The following is an 18,160-nucleotide window of genomic DNA, read 5'->3' on the forward strand; positions in this document are numbered from 1 at the left end:
TACTCAATTTATCCCACTTACAGAAAATAGGTAAATCAGATCTGCAGAAATCTGTCCACCAGGAACAGACTGTACTGTACACTATTGACGTGTATAATTTTTAAAATGGTACATTGTTCCATTTTCTCCACAAAACCTAAATAGTCTGAGTTGGAAAGAATGTTAAATTTGATGCACTGAAGGCCTGGGAACAGTTGTGGGTCACCAAAGACATATGTAATAGCTGTGTTAGTCCTAGTGAGGTCTTGCATTATGATTGTGGATAAATAGATTATTGTGAGTGAATGATGGGAGACTACTGGTAGAGTATTGGAGTAGAAAGTGAGGTCTGCAGATGCTGGAGATCAGAGCTGGAAATGTGTTGCTGGAAAAGCGCAGCAGGTCAGGCAGCATCCAGGGAACAGGAGAATCGACGTTTCGGGCATAAGCCCTTCTTCAGGATTCCTGAAGAAGGGCTTATGCCCGAAATGTCGATTCTCCTGTTCCCTGGATGCTGCCTGACCTGCTGCGCAGAGTATTGGAGTAGCCAATCTGGGAACAATCTATAAAGGCACAAAGGGATGTTGCAGCAAGAAGTGGAGAAAGGTAAGTTCAGAGGTGATTTTATAGAGTTGGGAGGGAATGGTCTTTACTGCATAGGATACGTGGTGAAAAGATTCATATAGCATCTTAAATATTATGGGCACATTCTACACTGTTTGTCAATAAATTATATAAGGTAAGAGCACAGGGGAATAAAAAGAGCATCAAGAGAGGCATTGCAAGACCAACAGGAGAGTCATAGCACAGTGGGTGTGAGGAGCAGAAAGAGAGAGTTGGTCTGAGACTAGTTGGAGAGTTGACAGCACAGTGGGGATAAAGAGAGCAGTGAAGAAAGTAAGAGAGGGACTGCGAAAACAGCAGAGGGTATCCAGAATAAATCAATGCGTGACATTGCAGGAAACAGGGTAAGTGTATGGGTGGGCGATACTTTGCTTTTTCCTTCAGAAGTTAACAGATTAAAATTTTATTTCAGATCATTGTTGTGATAAGTGAACTTATTAATTGTAGTAAGGTTTACAATCAGCAGTTACGTTTATTAGCTATGACGTCTTGAGACAATGTGGGAGGTGAGGCAGAATCTGACCTGTCAGGGAAATACCATAGTTTACGAATAAAAATGGGATTGTGATGTCACAGGACATTGCTCAGAGACATAAGGCAGAATTCTCCCAATCTTAACCAGCATGGGCAATGCAGAGAAAGTTGTGAAAATGAAACAAAACCTGCATCTCAACATTGAGAGAAAGAAATCTGATTTTCCCCTTCAGGTTTAAATGGCAAGTTCTGAACACCATGAATGAGTGGTGACTATCTGAGTTCTAATCATCTCATTGGTAGCTAAACTCAAGTAATACCTATACAAGTCTGTATTCTCTCCTTCCTTGAGAAACTAGACAGTGCCAATTCCTGACTTGAAAGAGCGTTACCTGGTGTTGATAGCTAGCTGCTTCTCTGGGCTTCAGAAAACTCCACTTTCATCACAATTTTCTTGCTTACTCCATGGACACTGATCTCCTCCACCCTTTGTCCATGCAAATCAATATGGTCACACCACCAGCCTCACCACAACATTGGCTGCTTTCAGAACAATATACGCACGCCTTCAACCCTTCAGGGCTTCACTTTGGATTTTGGGTATTGACTTGTGTGCTTCACCGCTGTGGCTTTATGCACAGGGATACAGTTGTATATCATGCATCTACAGAGGATGCATCTTATGGCTGTTAGTTTCCTTTACACACTTTAACATCCTCTGTTTCTTATATTGGTTTTCAGTACATGGACTCTTCAGTGCTAACTTACAGACAGCTAATCTATATGATTTGCAATTCTTTTTAACATCGTGTGAGATGTAGGCAGCTTGTCACAGTTCAGAGCACTGAACCAGTCAAGGGGGTGGATATGTTGCTGTTTGGCACCACACTACATCAATGTCAAATGTACAGCATGTACCAGCAGTTTATATTGCAAGCACACTGTATGTGCTTGAAGCAAATGACCATGTCTGAAAGTCCAAGTGGACCAGTTCTTAATGGAGTCAGAGGAAACAACAGTTAATCAGGAGATACCGCCACACAGACAGTAGGCTTCTTTAAGATGAGGTTCAGTGCGAGGACTGCTCCGGCAGGGCCTTACAGGGTCACCCAGACAGGATGTGCTGCATAATTGTGAACATCATTCATAACTGAAGCGGACAGAGAGGGGGATGTCCTGGATGCAGAGGAAATGGAGAATCACCTGCAATCTTCTGAAAATCCATTTGTGCAAGAAGTCTCATTAGTTGCAGTAATTTGATTTCCAGGTTTCAGAACTTGAGCAGCAACTTGTTCACTGTTGTGTGGTCATGTGCTGGGAGCTTTGTGGGTACCATGTTTATAGATGTGATCACTCCACAGCTTAGGGAAGTTAAGAAATGGTTGACCGCCAGACAATCAAGCAGAAGCAGGCAGTTAGTGCAGGAGTTCTCTGCACACATGAGAATCAACTTTGAAAGGAAGGGAGATCTAAGAATATTTGATGTGGTTTGCACCATTGAATGTGAGAAGCCAGGCAGGACCTGGTTAAATAAAAGCAAAATACTGCAGATGTTGGAAATCTGAAAAAGAAAGAGTAGATGCTGGAAAAATTCAGCTGATCTGGCAGCATCAGTGCAAAGAAAATCTGAGTTGATATATCAAGTCCAATATGACACTTCTTCAGAAATGGAGTTGGAATTGAGGGTCTGTGTAGCTGCCCTATTCTCGTTAGAGGTTTGCAGTGTCTGCATAAGAGAGGGAATAAACTTTGTAAATGTGGTAAAAGCTTGTGCAGAAAAGAGAATGTGTCAGCATTGATGGTAGTGGGAAAACCGAGATTAACAGCACAGTGAAGCATGCAGGGTGGTTGTTCATTGGAGGTCTCTGCATACCCACATAAGAGATCATGATCCTCTCTGGCTAATTCATGCATTTTCTCCTCATGTAGGATGAAGACTCATGGTGGGTTAGCAGATGTATGTCTTCATCCTCTCAAGCGAGTTGTGAGGCTTTTATTTTCCTGGAATGAGACTGAAGGAGCATTGTGTTTTATGGAAGTGGATGGGTGAGCCATTAGTAATGATGCAGCGACAGGACAGATGGTGAGGTGCTCCCACTTTGTAAATAAGTAGCACAGAGGGCTGGAGGTATGAGTAGTTTGGGAGGGCGAGGTATGTGAAAGCATGGACATGATGCATGCAATAGTGAGTGTTGGAGTCCCTGAGCCTTGATGAGAGGTGTCTGCATTGGCAGAGTTTGAGTGAATGATAGCTCTGAGAATGAGAGAAAGAAGAGAGAAAATGGTGGCACATAACATTGTGGAGCACATAAGATCACTCACGTTCTTCCTTCACTCCTGCGAAAAGTGTTTCACGCAGGAAACTGCACTGAATCAAGCCTACGACCTTAGCTCAGGCTGCTTAGCATGGTGACAAGGCCTCCCTTGGCAGTCACAAGAGAAAGATGGCCCTCCTTTCTACCATCCTGTCTAGCAGCACCTCCAGGTCTACCTCAGTGAAGTGGGATTCGAGCTTTTGTTTCTAGGCTGTGTCCTTGGGAATAAAAAGGAGTACCAGAAAGTGAAGACCAGTTCCAAGCTTGAAGTGCCATTAAAGTAATTCAGTCCCAAGGATAAACAACTGGCAGGTAAAAAGACTTTTAAAATATCAAGTTTTGATGACAAGTAACATGTGAATCTTGTTTTTTTTTTGGATTCTGGTAGGTATATTCAGTAGTGGTATGGTTTATCAGTTTTAGTGAGTTTTATGGTATTAATAAAAGTTTATTAGCAGTAACAAGGTTTTTAATCTGTAGTGGAATAATTGGGATGCTGCAGTCTCTAGAGTGCACATCCTGTGGTATGTGGAAATTATGGAACCATTTGTGCAAGAAGTCTCATCAGTTGCAGTAGCTTGACCTCCAGGTTTCAGAACTTGAGCAGCAACCCCTAGTTCACTGCTGTGTGATCATGTGCTGGGAGCTTTGTGTACCATGTTTATAGATGTGATCGCTCCACAGCTTAAGGAAGTTAAGAAATAGTTGACCGCCAGATAGTCAAGCAGCAGGCAGTTAGTGCAGGAGTTCCCTGCTCACAATCCCCTCTTCAGCCAGTATTCAGAACACTGATGAAAGTAATGGTACATCAAGGAAGTGTAACTCAGAAAATGGAAAAAGCAATAGTTATAGTTGATTTGCTAGTTAGGGGAATATACAGGCATTCTAAGTAAATCCCACAGTAGTGTGTTTCCTGGTGCTAAAGTCGAGGATGTCCCTGAACATCTTTAGAGCACACTGAGAGGGCAGGTTGAAAAACTCGTTGTTGTCCATGTCATTGACATAGGCAGAAAGAGGGATGTGGGTCTGCAGTCAGAATTTAGGAGACAAAGGAGGAAGTTAACATGCATCTTGAAACTAGTATTGTCTGGATTGCCACCTTTACTAAATGCATATATAAGATAAATAAAACCTTAATTTTATTGCATTAAAGAAGGGCACCACCAACAATGTAGCATTCCCTCAGTACTGCATTGAAGTGACAGGCTAGATGATTTACTCAAGTAACATGGAACACCTTAAACATGTAACCTTCTAGTATGGGACAGTTTCCAGTCATTCCCCAATGGAGTCTTTAAACCCGGACTTATCTGGCATTGTTGGCTATAATAACTTCAAAGCATCATATTTCAAAAGCCTTTTAGAGAGTCTACCACAGTTCAGAATTTTTAATATTTGGAGATGAGACCAATTTAAATCATTTAATTTTGTTTTCACTTAGTCATACTGGAATTGTATTGACCCAAGATATACATCAAGTAATAACCCGAAACTTATTTATAAAGTTCCAATCCAGTCTGAAAATATATATGTTCACTTATATTGTGGGTTTCTTACCACTGTGGGAGGCAAGCATAATTGAACTATTTACCTTTTCTTGATATATCAGGTGTAGGACAGCTCATTTGAGTTATTATATATGAGCCCATTGTCCAAGCAGCTTGACCTACAGAAGATGGCTAAGAAGGAAGTGGGTAACAGGGAGAAAGAGGGAGAATTGGGAGCAGCCTGTTATCTCAGTGCAACTGCGTTGTCTTAAAAAACAATAGCTCGATGCCTTGCACATTTTAAATTGGTTTGCAAAAAATCGTTTACATTTGAGAGACCATTAACATGCCTAAACATGTAAATTACCATGGAAATTAACATTTAATATTCAAAGGGATTTCCATTATAATTCTGAAACAAAATATTGTGATTGAGTCTGTCATCCTGTACCAGTAAGAATCTCTTTTTGCTTAAATTGCTTTCCTGTGGAAAAAGACAGCTGTTTGGAAATGAAAAATGAAACAATATTCATTTGGTTATGGAGATAATGGAGTATTTAGCTGGATTCCAATGTTCAGTCTAATGACAATGTTAATAAGAACAAAAACTAAGTTATTTTGACTGTAATTTGAATCCAAAACACATCTTTTTTTTTAACATGTGCGGTGAAGTTTATTGGAATTGATTTTGTTCTTCTCTCCTTCCACTGAAGATGGCTGTCATGGCAATATCTGTATACAATTGTGCACAGTTCTGGATATCAAATCATACACACATCAAAGGACTAACGATTGTGACTCAATTGTTTCAGATTTATTAAAGAATTCATTGACAATTGATTACTAGGTATTAATTTTGGCAGTGATTGCATCTCATTGAGTTGTTTGGAATAACCTTGCAAAGCATAAACTTTGATCTGCTCATGACTGTCAGTCATCTGAATTCTGAGATAATAGGAACAACAATTAATATGAACAATTTACAGTGGCTTAAGTTTTCTCAGTCAGGCCTCCTTTTTCTTCTTGTCCTACACGTCCTGAAGACATTAGTTTATATTGCAATACCATTCCATACTAAACAGTAGACCTCTGATAACTTTACCCAAAAAGGCCATTCAAATTTAGTTCTGGGCAGTGAATGCAAGCTAGCTATTCAATTATTGATTTGAAACTCATTCTGAAATTAGATGCTGCCTTTGCTGATGCTTTCTAGCGTGGAATTTTAAATGTTTCAATAAAGACATCTTTAAATACATATGTTTTCACCTATAATGTAGTATTGCCTTTGTTCAAAGAACATCAACTTGCATTTGTGTGGAACCTTTTAATATAGAAAAACCAAGAGAGAAGATGCCATGGAGGTAGAAGCAGGTGCTTGTGATGGAGAAGGTATGGACTCAAAGGTTCAACTTGAGGCTGAATGGGATGTCAAGGTTGTAAGCTGTCTATTTAGTTTGATATCGTACCCAAAGAGGGGAATCAAGTTGCTGACAAGGGAACAGAGTTTGTGCAAGTGCTGAAGACATATTTCTGTTCCAAACCTTTAATTGAAGAAAATTGAGGCTCATTCTGCACTGGATGTTGGACAAGTAGATAAATGATACAGAACCAATGAAGGGATTGGAAAAAGTCATGGTAAGGCAGAGATGGACCTGATTACTGCACATGTAGATTATGTAGGGGCTAAGAATAGATTCTTGATGGATTCCAGAGGTAATAGTGCAGGAGTGGGAAGAGAAACCATTGGAGGAAATTCTTTAAGTATGATTGGATAGGTACACGTGAAAACAACAAAATACATATTGTGGCATGCATGCAATTTGAAGTCACTGGTATGTTCCCTTTAAATGTATTGAATTTTTAATTCTCACATACTTAATATGTGGAATGTCACATAAAGTCTGAAAGTTCTCCAGCTGAGCTGAGTGGAGAATCATACAAAAACAAAATGATTTTCTCTGCATTTTATTTTGAACATAGAATGGAAACTTATGAAGTTATTAATTGCATTTGCAATTTTCAGTGTTTTCTAGACAACCTGAGATTTCTATGTAGATGTTTTTAATGCTGCCTTACTCACAGGGTTAAAGATTGTATCTCCAGTATACTCTCCAGCTGTGGTATAGATGAAGTACCACCCCTGCTGACAGAACGAATCGGGTAACAGTAATTAGATTTTTCCCTCTGGGATTTACAAAAAGCAACACCAAATTAATTCCTAGTTGCTTGAGCTGTTTAATAATTATCTGAGGTGTGTGTGAGTGTGAAAGGAAAAGAAATCTACTGCAGCATTTTCTTCACCATCAGTGTTTTAAAATCTATTTAGTTACTGGTTTATATCCTTATGTTTCTAGGTTTAGCCTTTATCTAGTATTCTTTCAAATATTTTGGATTTTTAGTGTTTTTAGTGGAATACCAGAAAGGAAAGATACAACTATCTTGTCAAGATCTTACATTTTATTACAGCAGATTTGTAGAATGGTGCTGGATGATTTGCATTTATGTACCTTAGCAAAAAAAAAATTCCTCAGATTGCATGTATGAAATTCTTACCTGGTGTTAAACACACTGCAGCAGAGGATACTACCAGGATCGGGACACACTTTGCTTTAAAACATATTGAATTTTCTGTCCATTCTCAGTACAGGGGGCACAATCGAACAAAGAAGAAATGAACGGAAAGTAACTTTTGAGTTTACACTCATAGTTATTACACAGAGTTGCATAGAATTTACACGACAGCAATAGGGCAGTTGGCCTAACTGATCCTTGCTAGAGTTTGTACTCCACATAAATCTCACATGACCCTTTCAACTTAAACTTCTATTCCTCTTGATGAAGGATCCTGCCCGAAAGCTCATCTCTCCTGCTTTTTGGATACTGCCTGACCTGCTGAGCTTTTTCCAGTGCCATACTTTATCGATTCATTCCTCTTGTTATGACACAGCAACAGACAGTTCAACCAAATCAGTCTTCCTACCTTTGTGTTCACAACAATGTATCATTAAAACCTTTAAAGATTCTCAAAGTTGGTCCCAATGATTCCTAAGCAGACTTTTGGATAACAAATCCCAGACTCTGTGAATTGTCAATTCCAGACACTGGTTTGAATCTTAAACAAACAATTTTGCAATTTATTAATGATATAGTAACTTTAGCAGGGTAAAATTAAACAAAGTAATCTAATTGGCCTGAGCTATAAATTCAAAACTGCTTGTTTTCAGCTCTATTCATACAAAAGACAGACAGATAGGCAATCAGACATACTTAAGGGATATGTAAAAGAATAACAAAACTGGCCAGATTACTGAAGTAGTTTTCATCATGCATTATTCCACTGGCATAGATGATTTATTTATTGGAGATGTACAATAGGATCATCTTTTCAGTTCACTCAGATAAAGGCAGTAATGCTTACAACTTAGCTTTCTTTTCTGAGTTTCCAAGAGCTGCTGTTGGGAGGTTAGGCAAAGAGCTAACAAACCTTCATGCTGTAGCACCAACATTCAGCTTCCTTTTTCCAACAAAACTTAGTCCAAACCCAATTCAAACTCTGACCACTCCCTGATACACTGACAATCTCCTCCACAAGCTCCTAGTTGCCAATCAGCACCTGCCATGTGCTTGAATATTAAGGTCATTTTCAGACTTGCTGGAGCCAATTCCCAGACACTGACCTTGTTAATATCCAATTTCTGCAATATATTTAGATATAATGCTCTTCCCCAGTGACAAAGTATCTGCAGAATCTTGACAAGGAACTAATCTCTAATTGACATCTAGGCTAGCCTCATGAATAAACCAAAGCTTGTTTGGTCTGTTTTCCTTCTAACACAAGCTGTTATGTACAGTTCAAAAGCCATCTTTACTTCACAGTTCCCAGGTCCCAGCTCCAATCCAAAATTAATAAAAGAATAAAGTAAAAATAATGAATAATCGGCAAGGATTCCAATGCAGTAATCTTCATGTATTTACCTAACTTACCTTTAAATGCATCTCTGCTGTTTTACCATGTGGTGCCCAGTTCTGGATTTTAACCACTTTTTGGGTAAAGAAGAATATCTGTAAATTTTTAATAGTTACTTGATCTCCTGTGGCATTGTACAGAAGGACATACAATATTAGGAGAACAATCTTTAAAACTGGATTCATCAGAATTTCTGCCACTGGGTCTATTTGTGAAACAACAACTTGTTTGCCCTGTCTAGTGATGATGGTGGACCCTTTGTGTATTTCCAGCATTTTATTTTTAGACAACCTTTTGTGAACTTCCTTGGCAAAGAATCAAAGTTAGGGACTGCCAACTTTCTGGAGAAAGAAGTAAGATCCTACTGCATTATATTTTTTACATCAAATGTATTCCTTTGTCTCATGAAATGTGAAGAAGTAGTAAACAAAACAAGATAGTCACACTAAGATAGCAGTATCTATGACTTCAGATTCATATTACAAGAATTATTGCAAGACAAATATCATCTGCACATTTTTTAATAGATTTGGCACTTACTGAGAGATTGTATACTGGAGTAACTTCCACCAACTAGTTTGACAGCTAAAGACAAAACCCAGACTGCATCTGATTAAGGAAATTAAAACTAGATATGTGACCTTCAAAAGATCTCTTATTCATACAGAGGACAAGTTAATGGAAACTCTTGCCATTGTTTTAATCAATCTGATGATCAGCATATTCCTTTGAATTTTAATTTACACAGCTTTTGTCCATGGTTTGCCCCCTTACAAGAAATTTTAAGATGCAACATCCCATGGTACAGCTTAGGTTGTGTTCTTCATGCCCCTTATATTCTCATTAATTTGAAATGTAATTTGAGAATAAATTTAGTATTTTAAATGACAAAAATATTTGTCATTTTTCACTGAACTATAGTTAGTAATTTTCAGGTCTCCTCATGCAGGTTTATGAAATTGCTGAAAGTACACTTGCAAATGCTGGTATGGAATTGAATTGAATTGAATTTATTGTCACATGTACTGAGGCACAGTGAAAAGCTTTGTCTTGTAAGCAATACAGGCAGATCAGATCGTTAAATAGCATAGATAAGTAAATAATAGGTAAACAGAGGCAAAAACCAAAACACAGGGACAGGGGAATGCTAGGAGTTTCTGAATCCATTCAATATTCTAACAGCAGTAGGGTAGAAACTGTTTTGAAACCGGCTGGTGAGTGTGTTCAGGCTTCTGTACCTTCTCCCCAGTGGTAGACGTTGGAGAAAAGCATTGCCAGAGTGGGATGGATCTTTGAGAATGCTGGTGGCCTTTCATTGACAGCGTATTCTATAAATGGGAGGTTGGCCTTTGTAATTGTCCGGGCCGAGTTCAATACTCTCTATAACCGTCTTCGATCTTGAATGGTACAGTTGCCATACTAGATAGTGATACATCCAGACAGAATGCTCTCGATGGTGCATCTATAAAAGTTGGCAAGGGTATTTGCCGACATGCCAAGTTTTCTCAGCTGCCTGAGGAAGAAAAAATGTTGTTGGTCTTTGTAACCAGTGCATCCACATGAAGAGTCCAAGAAAGCTTCTTGTGGATGACCACTGCCTGGAGCTTGATTCTCTCCACTTGTTTCACCGCTGAAAGTCAAAAATGAGTTCCTTGGTTTTGATGGCATTGAGAGCTAGGTTGTTCTCATGCACCATCTTTCCAGGTCTTCCATCTTCCGTTTGTAGTCTGTTTCATCGCCATCTGAGATTCGACTGACTATGGTGGTGTCATCAGCGAAGTTGTAAATGGCATTAATCTGGTATTTGGCGACACAGGCATGGGTATACAGTGAGTACAGTAGGGGGCTGAGTACACATTCCTGGGGGGCACCAGTGTTGAGTGTTCGTGAGGATGAAATATTGTCCCCAGTCTTCACTGATTGTGGCCTGTGGGTCAGGAAACTGAGGATCCAGTTGCAGAGGGTGGGGCATAGTCTCAGATTACTAAGTTTAGTAATCATTCTCGAGGAGATAATAGTGTTGAAGGCTGAACTGAAGTCAATGAGTAGGATTCTTCCATAGCTATTCTTGGTGTCAAGATGTTCGAGGGAGGAATGAGGGGCAAGTGATATGGCATCTGACGTGGATCTGTTGGTCTGATAGGCCAATTGGAGTTGGTCAAGAATAATGGGGAGGTTGGAGTTGATTAATGACATCACCAGCCTTTCAAAGTACTTCATGACCATCGTTTTGTGTTATGCTGGTTTTGTATTCTGATTGTTTACATGTGTACAGCAGATGTGAAAAAATTAGATCATAGAAATAATATAATAGGTTTCACACATAGGGCTTAGGTAGTCATTTGTTTGCCATTGATTATGCTGTACATGTTTATTGTTCATTGATATCACCATTGGATATTTACTTCAGGAAAGTGCAGAAATTGATGAGGATGCAGATCATGACCATGTTGAAGAAGGGACTGAACCTGAGCTTCAAAACCTCCCAGGGTCTGATGAAGAAGCTGGAAGTCAGAAAGAGGTGACTTTTGATTAGCTGTGTTGGCATCACAAGACTAATGTCACTGAATATTTGTAGCCTGACCTTCGTAATTCCCTTCCCACCCATTACTAATTATCCTATTTCTCTCTATTTCTGGATTATAAGCTTTAGAGCTTTTCTTTTGTAGATGGGTTGGTGGCTGTGTACATAGAATTGGCAAAGCTAATTCCTAGATTCAGAGAAAAACTGAACGACCACACCAAATTTGGCTGGCTGACCAACAGTTGGTATGTGCTCAAAAAACAGAAATTGCTGGAAAAGCTCAGCAGGTCTGGTAGCATCCGTGCAGAGAAATCAGAGATAACATTTCGGGTCCAGTGACCCTTTCTCAGAACTTGCAAGAATTAGTTCTGAGGAAGGGTCATTGGACCCGAAAATCTGATTTCTCTGCACAGATGCTGCCAGACCTACTGCGCTTTTCCAGCATTTTCGGTTTTTGTTTCTGATTTACAGCATCCACAGTTCCTTCAGTTTTTAGTTACTACATGCTATTATTTGTGCAATTCATTTCGGTTCTGTGCACCAGATAGTCAAAAAGCTTACTGTCTTCTAGACTGAGTTTATTGCTTTAAAAAAACATGCCAAGAATTCTTGGTAAGGTCAAATATATTCAGCAAGGTAATACATTGTCACACATTAGTTTTCTTCACTGTTTCTAGTTTAGAAATCTGGAATGACTGAGCTGAAATGGAATCCATCTACATAAAAATGTTTTGATATGTAACTTTCAAAATATAGTCCACTTTCATTAAACCAGGCAACATACTCCATCCTTGTAAAAATTATTTTCTCTGCTCTCTGGCTATTCTGTCCATGTGTGGGAGCCACTAACATTATCTGGAAAAAGGAAGCTCAATTTTATACTGGTATAAAATTCTTCTCCTCCTCCCCTGAAATAAGCACGTATCACTTCAATGCCTTTTAAAAAGAAATGACTGGAGACTTAGCATCTCTGGTACCCAGTTTTTTTAACTTACGCTTAACCTCTGAATTATAAACCCTGTGGTGCTCAATTCCATTCTCCACTTGTCACATTTTTCATATTGGTCTGCAGAAATCCATTGACTGTTTATAACATGCCAAATTCCATATTCCATTCTTTTCTTCAATGTTGACTGAGTTTATCTGCAGTGAATTACATCCAACACAGCTCAACAAAATATTATCTCTTTTTTTTTAATGAATATGACCATGTCACGTCTCTCTTTGAAGTTGTTCCACACAGCATATCAGTCACACTTGGGATGAATTTGCCCATTTGTGTTGATGTATGCGACAACATTATGCATGCCACATAGCATATGCCTGTATTGTGTAGTGGTATCAATGGATGCTTTAACAAAAAAATCCAAGCAATACAGTTAAAGTTTATCAAACATTTATGTTTTTCTAACCCTTTAAACCTATTACTCTCAATAATTGTAAGCATATTTTACTTCAATGCAACTTAGAGAAAGTGATTTTAAAAAAAGGTTGGCATTGGCTGCTAAGCAGAACTTACTGACCTGTTGTTTTTGGTGATTTGCAACTTGCAAATGCAAAACAGGTATCGTATGAGCAAAGCCAGGAAAGAAGTCTACCTGGAAGTGTGCTTGACTCAGAAAGTCGAGATGTGCAGCCCCCAACCCCAAACAAGTTAACCCCTGATAAAGAAGCTGATAATGACATTGACAGTATTGATGAGAAATTAGACATCCAAGATAAAAGTGGGAGTGACACAGAAAATGATGTCATTCTAATGCAAGCTGAAAAACCAGGTGTCAACGAATGTTCAATGGCAATTAACGGAGAAGAAAATGATGAAATTGGAGCTGGAGATAGTAAATGTGATTCTCTGGGTAACTCGTCAAAATTGCCTCCAGTTGATGGTGAAGATGTAAAGTCTCAACATAAGAATGGGGATGACCCCAAATCTGGCTGTGTCACCAAAGATGTGAAAATTAAGGCAGACAATGGATCGAAAGATGGGGACAAACAAGACTCCATGATGACTCGCGGTAATCCTCATGAACCTCACAAGGTATGATACATAACAAATGAAATAGTCAACCCTGTTCACTTCCCATTTTTTTGCGGACTTGTATCAGGTTGGAAAGGACTATTTGCATATTAGTTTCTCTGAATGATTCATAGAGTCATAGAGATGTACAGCATGGAAACAGACCCTTCGGTCCAACCTGTCCATGCCGACCAGATAGCCCAACCCAATCTAGTCCCACCTGCCAGCACCCGGTCCATATTGCTCCAAACACTTCCTATTCATATACCCATCCAAATGCTTCTTAAATGTTGCAATTGTACCAGCCTCCACCACATCCTCTGGCAGCTCATTCCATACATGTACCACCCTCTGCGTGAAAAAGTTGCCCCTTAGGTCTCTTATATCTTTTCTCTCTCACCCTAAACCTATGCCCTCTAGTTCTGGACTCCCTGACCCCAAGGAAAATACTTTGTCAATTTATCCTATCCATGCCCCTCATAATTTTGTAAACCTCTGTAAGGTCACCCCTCAGCCTCCGACGCTCTCGGGAAAAAGCCCCAACCTGTTCAGTCTCTCCCTGTAGCTCAGATCCTCCAACCCTGGCAACATCCTTGTAAATCTTTTCTGAACCGTTTCAAGTTTCACAACATCTTTCTGATAGGAAGGAGACCAGAATTGCATGCAATATTTCAACAGTGGCCTAACCAATGTCCTATACAGCCGCAACATGACCTCCCAACTCCTGTACTCAATACTCTGACCAATAAAGGAAAGCATACCAAGCGCCTTCTTCACTATCCTATCTACTTGCGACTCCCCTTTCAAGGAGCTATGAACCTGCATTCCAAGGTCTCTTTGTTCAGCAACACTCCCTAGGACCTTACCATTAAGTGCATAAGTCCTGCTAAGATTTGCTTTCCCAAAATGCAGCACCTGACATTTATCTGAATTAAACTCCACCTGCCACTTCTCAGCCCATTGGACCATCTGGTCCAGATCCTGTTGTAATCTGAGGTAACCCTCTTCATTGTCCATTACACCTCCAATTTTGGTGTCATCTGCAAACTTACTAACTATACCTCTTATGCTCGCATCCAAATCATTTATGTAAATGACAAGAAGTAGAGGACGCAGCACTGATTCTTGTGGCACTCCACTAGTCACAGGCCTCCAGTCTGAAAAACAACCCTCCATCACCACCCTCTGTCTTCTACCTTTGAGCCAGTTCTGTATCCAAATGGCTAGTTCTCCTGTATTCCATGAGATCTAACCTTGCTAATCAGTCTCCCATGGGGAACCTTATCGAACGCCTTACTGAAGTCCATATAGATCACATTTACTGCTCTGCCCTCATCGATCTTCTTTATTACTTCTTCAAAAATCTCAACCAAGTTTGTGAGACATGATTTCCCACGCACAAAGCCGTGTTGACTATCCCAAATCAGTCCTTGCCTTTCCAAATACATGTACATCCTGTCCCTCAGGATTCCCTCCAACAGCTTGCCCACCACCGAGGTCAGACTCACCGGTCTATAGTTCCCTGGCTTGTCTTTACCGCCCTTCTTAAACAGTGGCACCACGTTTGCCAACCTCCAGTCTTCTGGCACCTCACCTGTGACTATCGATGATACAAATATCTCAGCAAGAGGCCCAGCAATCACTTCTGTAGCTTCCCACAGAGTTCTCGGAGTTATCCGCCTTTAACCGTTTCAAGCCATCCAGCACTTCCTCCTCTGTCATCTGGACATTTTGCAAGATGTCACCATCTATTTCCCTACAGTCTATATCTTCCATATCCTTTTCCACATTAAATACTGATGCAAAATATTCATTTAGTATCTCCCCCATTTTCTGTGGCTCCACACAAAGGCCGCCTTGCTGATCTTTGAGGCGCCCTATTCTCTCCCTAGTTACCCTTTTGTCCTTAATATATTAGTAAAAACCCTTTGGATTCTCCTTAATTATATTTGCCAAAGCTATCTCATGTCCCTGTTTTGCCCTCCTGATTTTCCTCTTAAATATACTCCTACTTCCTTTATACTCTTCTAAGGATTCACTCGATCTATCCTGTCTATATCTGAATATGCTTCCTTTTTCTTAACCAAACCCTCAATTTCTTTAGTCATCCAGCATTCCCTGTACCTACCAGCCGTCCCTTTCACCCTGACAGGAATATACTTTCTCTAGATTCTTGTTATCTCATTTCTGAAGACTTCCCATTTACCAGCCATCTCTTTACCTGCCTCCAATCAGCTTTCGAAAGTTCTTGCCTAATACTGTCAAAATTGGCCTTTCTCCAATTTAGAAGTTCAACTTTTAGATCTGGTCTATCCTTTTCCATCACGATTTTAAAACAAATAGAATTATGGTCGCTGGCCCCAAAGTGCTCCCCCACTGACACCTCAGTCACCTGCCCTGCCTTTATTTCCCAAGAGGAAGGTCAAGTTTTGCACCTTCTCTAGTAGGTACATTCACATACTGAATCAGAAAATTGTCTTGTACACACTTAAGAAATTCCTCTCCATCTAAACCTTTAACACTGTGGCAGTCCCAGTCGATGTTTGGAAAGTTAAAATCCGCTACCATAATACCCTATTATTCTTACAGATAGCTGAGATCTCCTTACAAGTTTGTTTCTCAATTTCTCTCTGACTATTGGGGGGTCTACAATACAATCCCAATAAGGTGATCATCCCCTTCTTATTTCTCAGTTCCACCCAAATAACTTCCCTGGATGTATTTCCGGGAATATCCTCCCTCAGCACAGCTGTAATGTTCTCCCTTATCGAAAATGCCACTCCCCCTCCTCTCTTGCCTCCCTTTCTATCCTTCCTGTCGCATTTGTATCCTTGAACATTACGCTGCCAGTCCTGCCCATCCCTGAGCCATGTTTCTGTAATTGCTGTGATATCTCAGTCCCATGTTCCTAACCATGCCCTGAGTTCATCTGCCTTCCCTGTTAGGCTCCTTGCATTGAAATAAATGCAGTTTAATTTATTAGTCCTACCTTATCCCTGCCTGCCCTGAATGTTTGACTCACTTCTGTTCTCAACTGTACCAGTCTCAGATTGATCTCTTTCCTCACTATCTCCCTGGGTCCCAACCCCCCCACCTTGCTAGTTTAAATTCTCCCAAGCAGTTGTGGCAAATTTCCCTGCCAGTATATTAGTCCCCTTCTAATTTAGGTGCAATCCGTCCTTCTTGTATCGGTCACTTCTACCCAAAAGAGATTCCAATGATCCAAAAATGTGAATCCTTCTCCCATACATCAGCTCCTCAGCCATGCATTCATCTGCTCTATCCTCCTAATCCTGCCCTCACTAGCTTGTAGCACTGGGAGTAATCCAGATATTACTACCCTTGAGGACCTTCTTTTTAAATTTCTGCCTAACTTTCTGTAATCTCCCTTCAGAATCTCAATCTTTTCCCTTCCTATGTCATCGGTTCTAATGTGGACAATGACCTCCTAATGTCCCCTCTCCCCCGTGAGAACATTCTGCACCCTCTCTGAGACTTGATCCTGGCACCAGGGAAACAACACACCATTCTGCTTTTTCTCTGCTGGCCACAGAAACGTTTGTACCTCAGACTGGAGAATCCCCTAACACAATTGATCTCTTGGAACCCGACGTACCCCTCTTTGCATTACAGCCAGTCTCAATACCAGAAACTTGGCTATTTGTGCTACATTCCCCTGAGAATCCATCACCCCCTACATTTTCCAAAACAGCATACCTGTTTGAAATGGGTATATCCACAAAAGACTCCCGCACTAGCTGCCTACCTCTCCTACCTTTCCTGGAGTTAACCCATCTATGTGACTGTATCTGAGACTTCTCCCCCTTCCTATAACTGCCATTCATCACAGACTGTTGCTATTGCAAATCCCTCATCGCTTCTATCTGTCTCTTCAACCGATCCACTTGATCTGATAAGGTTCGCATCCAACAGCATTTTATGGCAGATATAATCTGCAGTAACCCTTAAACACTTTTTAAACTCCCACGTCTGACAAGAAGTACACATATCTGCAAAGGCCATTTTTGCTCCTTCACAATCTACAGACCCAGAAAATAACACCGTTTTATTCCTCTCCAAACACTGCCCCAGGTTAAATTAATAGCTATAGCTTATATTTTAAGTTTAATCAAGAGACTTATCTCCAAAAACATATAATCAAGAAAGAACCCACTGTACTCACTGATACAGCCTTTCTCTTGGACAGACTTAAAACAACAATTAACTTATCTGATTCTGTGCTGTGAACTTCGCCCAACAGTTCCTTCAAGATTAGTTATGAATTGTTACTTTTCCCAGATGCACTCTGATGTCCAAAAATACACAAATTCAAACAGCAAAGGCTGTTCGTTCGTTCGTTTTCTCTCTCTCTCTCTCTCTCCTGCACTGTCCTCACCATGTGCTTCCTTTGTCTGCTCTTCTCCCTTTTAAAACTGCTGTTGTTTTGACTTTTTTTTTCCGAAGTTCCAAGACAATGCAACAGCATATAAAACAGTAATTGCTGCTCCTGGAATTCGAGGAAATCACCTCCAACACCTAAAATACCTCAAAAAAAGGAGCAGCTCTTACAGCCAGAAATTTTTCCCGTCCTTCATCTTGGATTACCCAGAATCCAACCTTCCATGTTTAAAATCTTCATCATAACTCCCCTTACCAAAATAATTTGTTTTGTTTTGCTAGAATAAAACACAATTTTCAAATAAAATATTTGCTTTGCAAATCTGTTGTATTTTCTCTCCAGAATTTAGTTTACCCTTCCCCAGTAGTTAAGTT

At 40.0% G+C, this 18,160-nt stretch overlaps 1 protein-coding gene across 14 annotated transcripts in view; it reads left to right on the forward strand.

Moving 5' to 3' along the window:
- The window catches only part of cep164 (centrosomal protein 164), a 215,000-nt gene that overhangs the window by 109,589 nt on the left and 87,251 nt on the right, over positions 1-18,160 (forward strand). For all 14 annotated transcript variants that reach the window (XM_087976370.1, XM_087976371.1, XM_087976368.1 and 11 more), the window contains 2 exons: positions 11,257-11,367; positions 12,935-13,408. In XM_087976370.1, coding sequence (XP_087832496.1) covers positions 11,257-11,367; positions 12,935-13,408 — 585 coding nt within the window. The remainder of the gene's footprint in view (positions 1-11,256; positions 11,368-12,934; positions 13,409-18,160) is intronic.

The sequence above is a fragment of the Chiloscyllium plagiosum genome, unplaced genomic scaffold (assembly GCF_037043375.1).
Source record: "Chiloscyllium plagiosum isolate Xiang-an unplaced genomic scaffold, Cpla_swu_hap1 HiC_scaffold_29, whole genome shotgun sequence".
NCBI lineage: Eukaryota > Metazoa > Chordata > Chondrichthyes > Orectolobiformes > Hemiscylliidae > Chiloscyllium > Chiloscyllium plagiosum.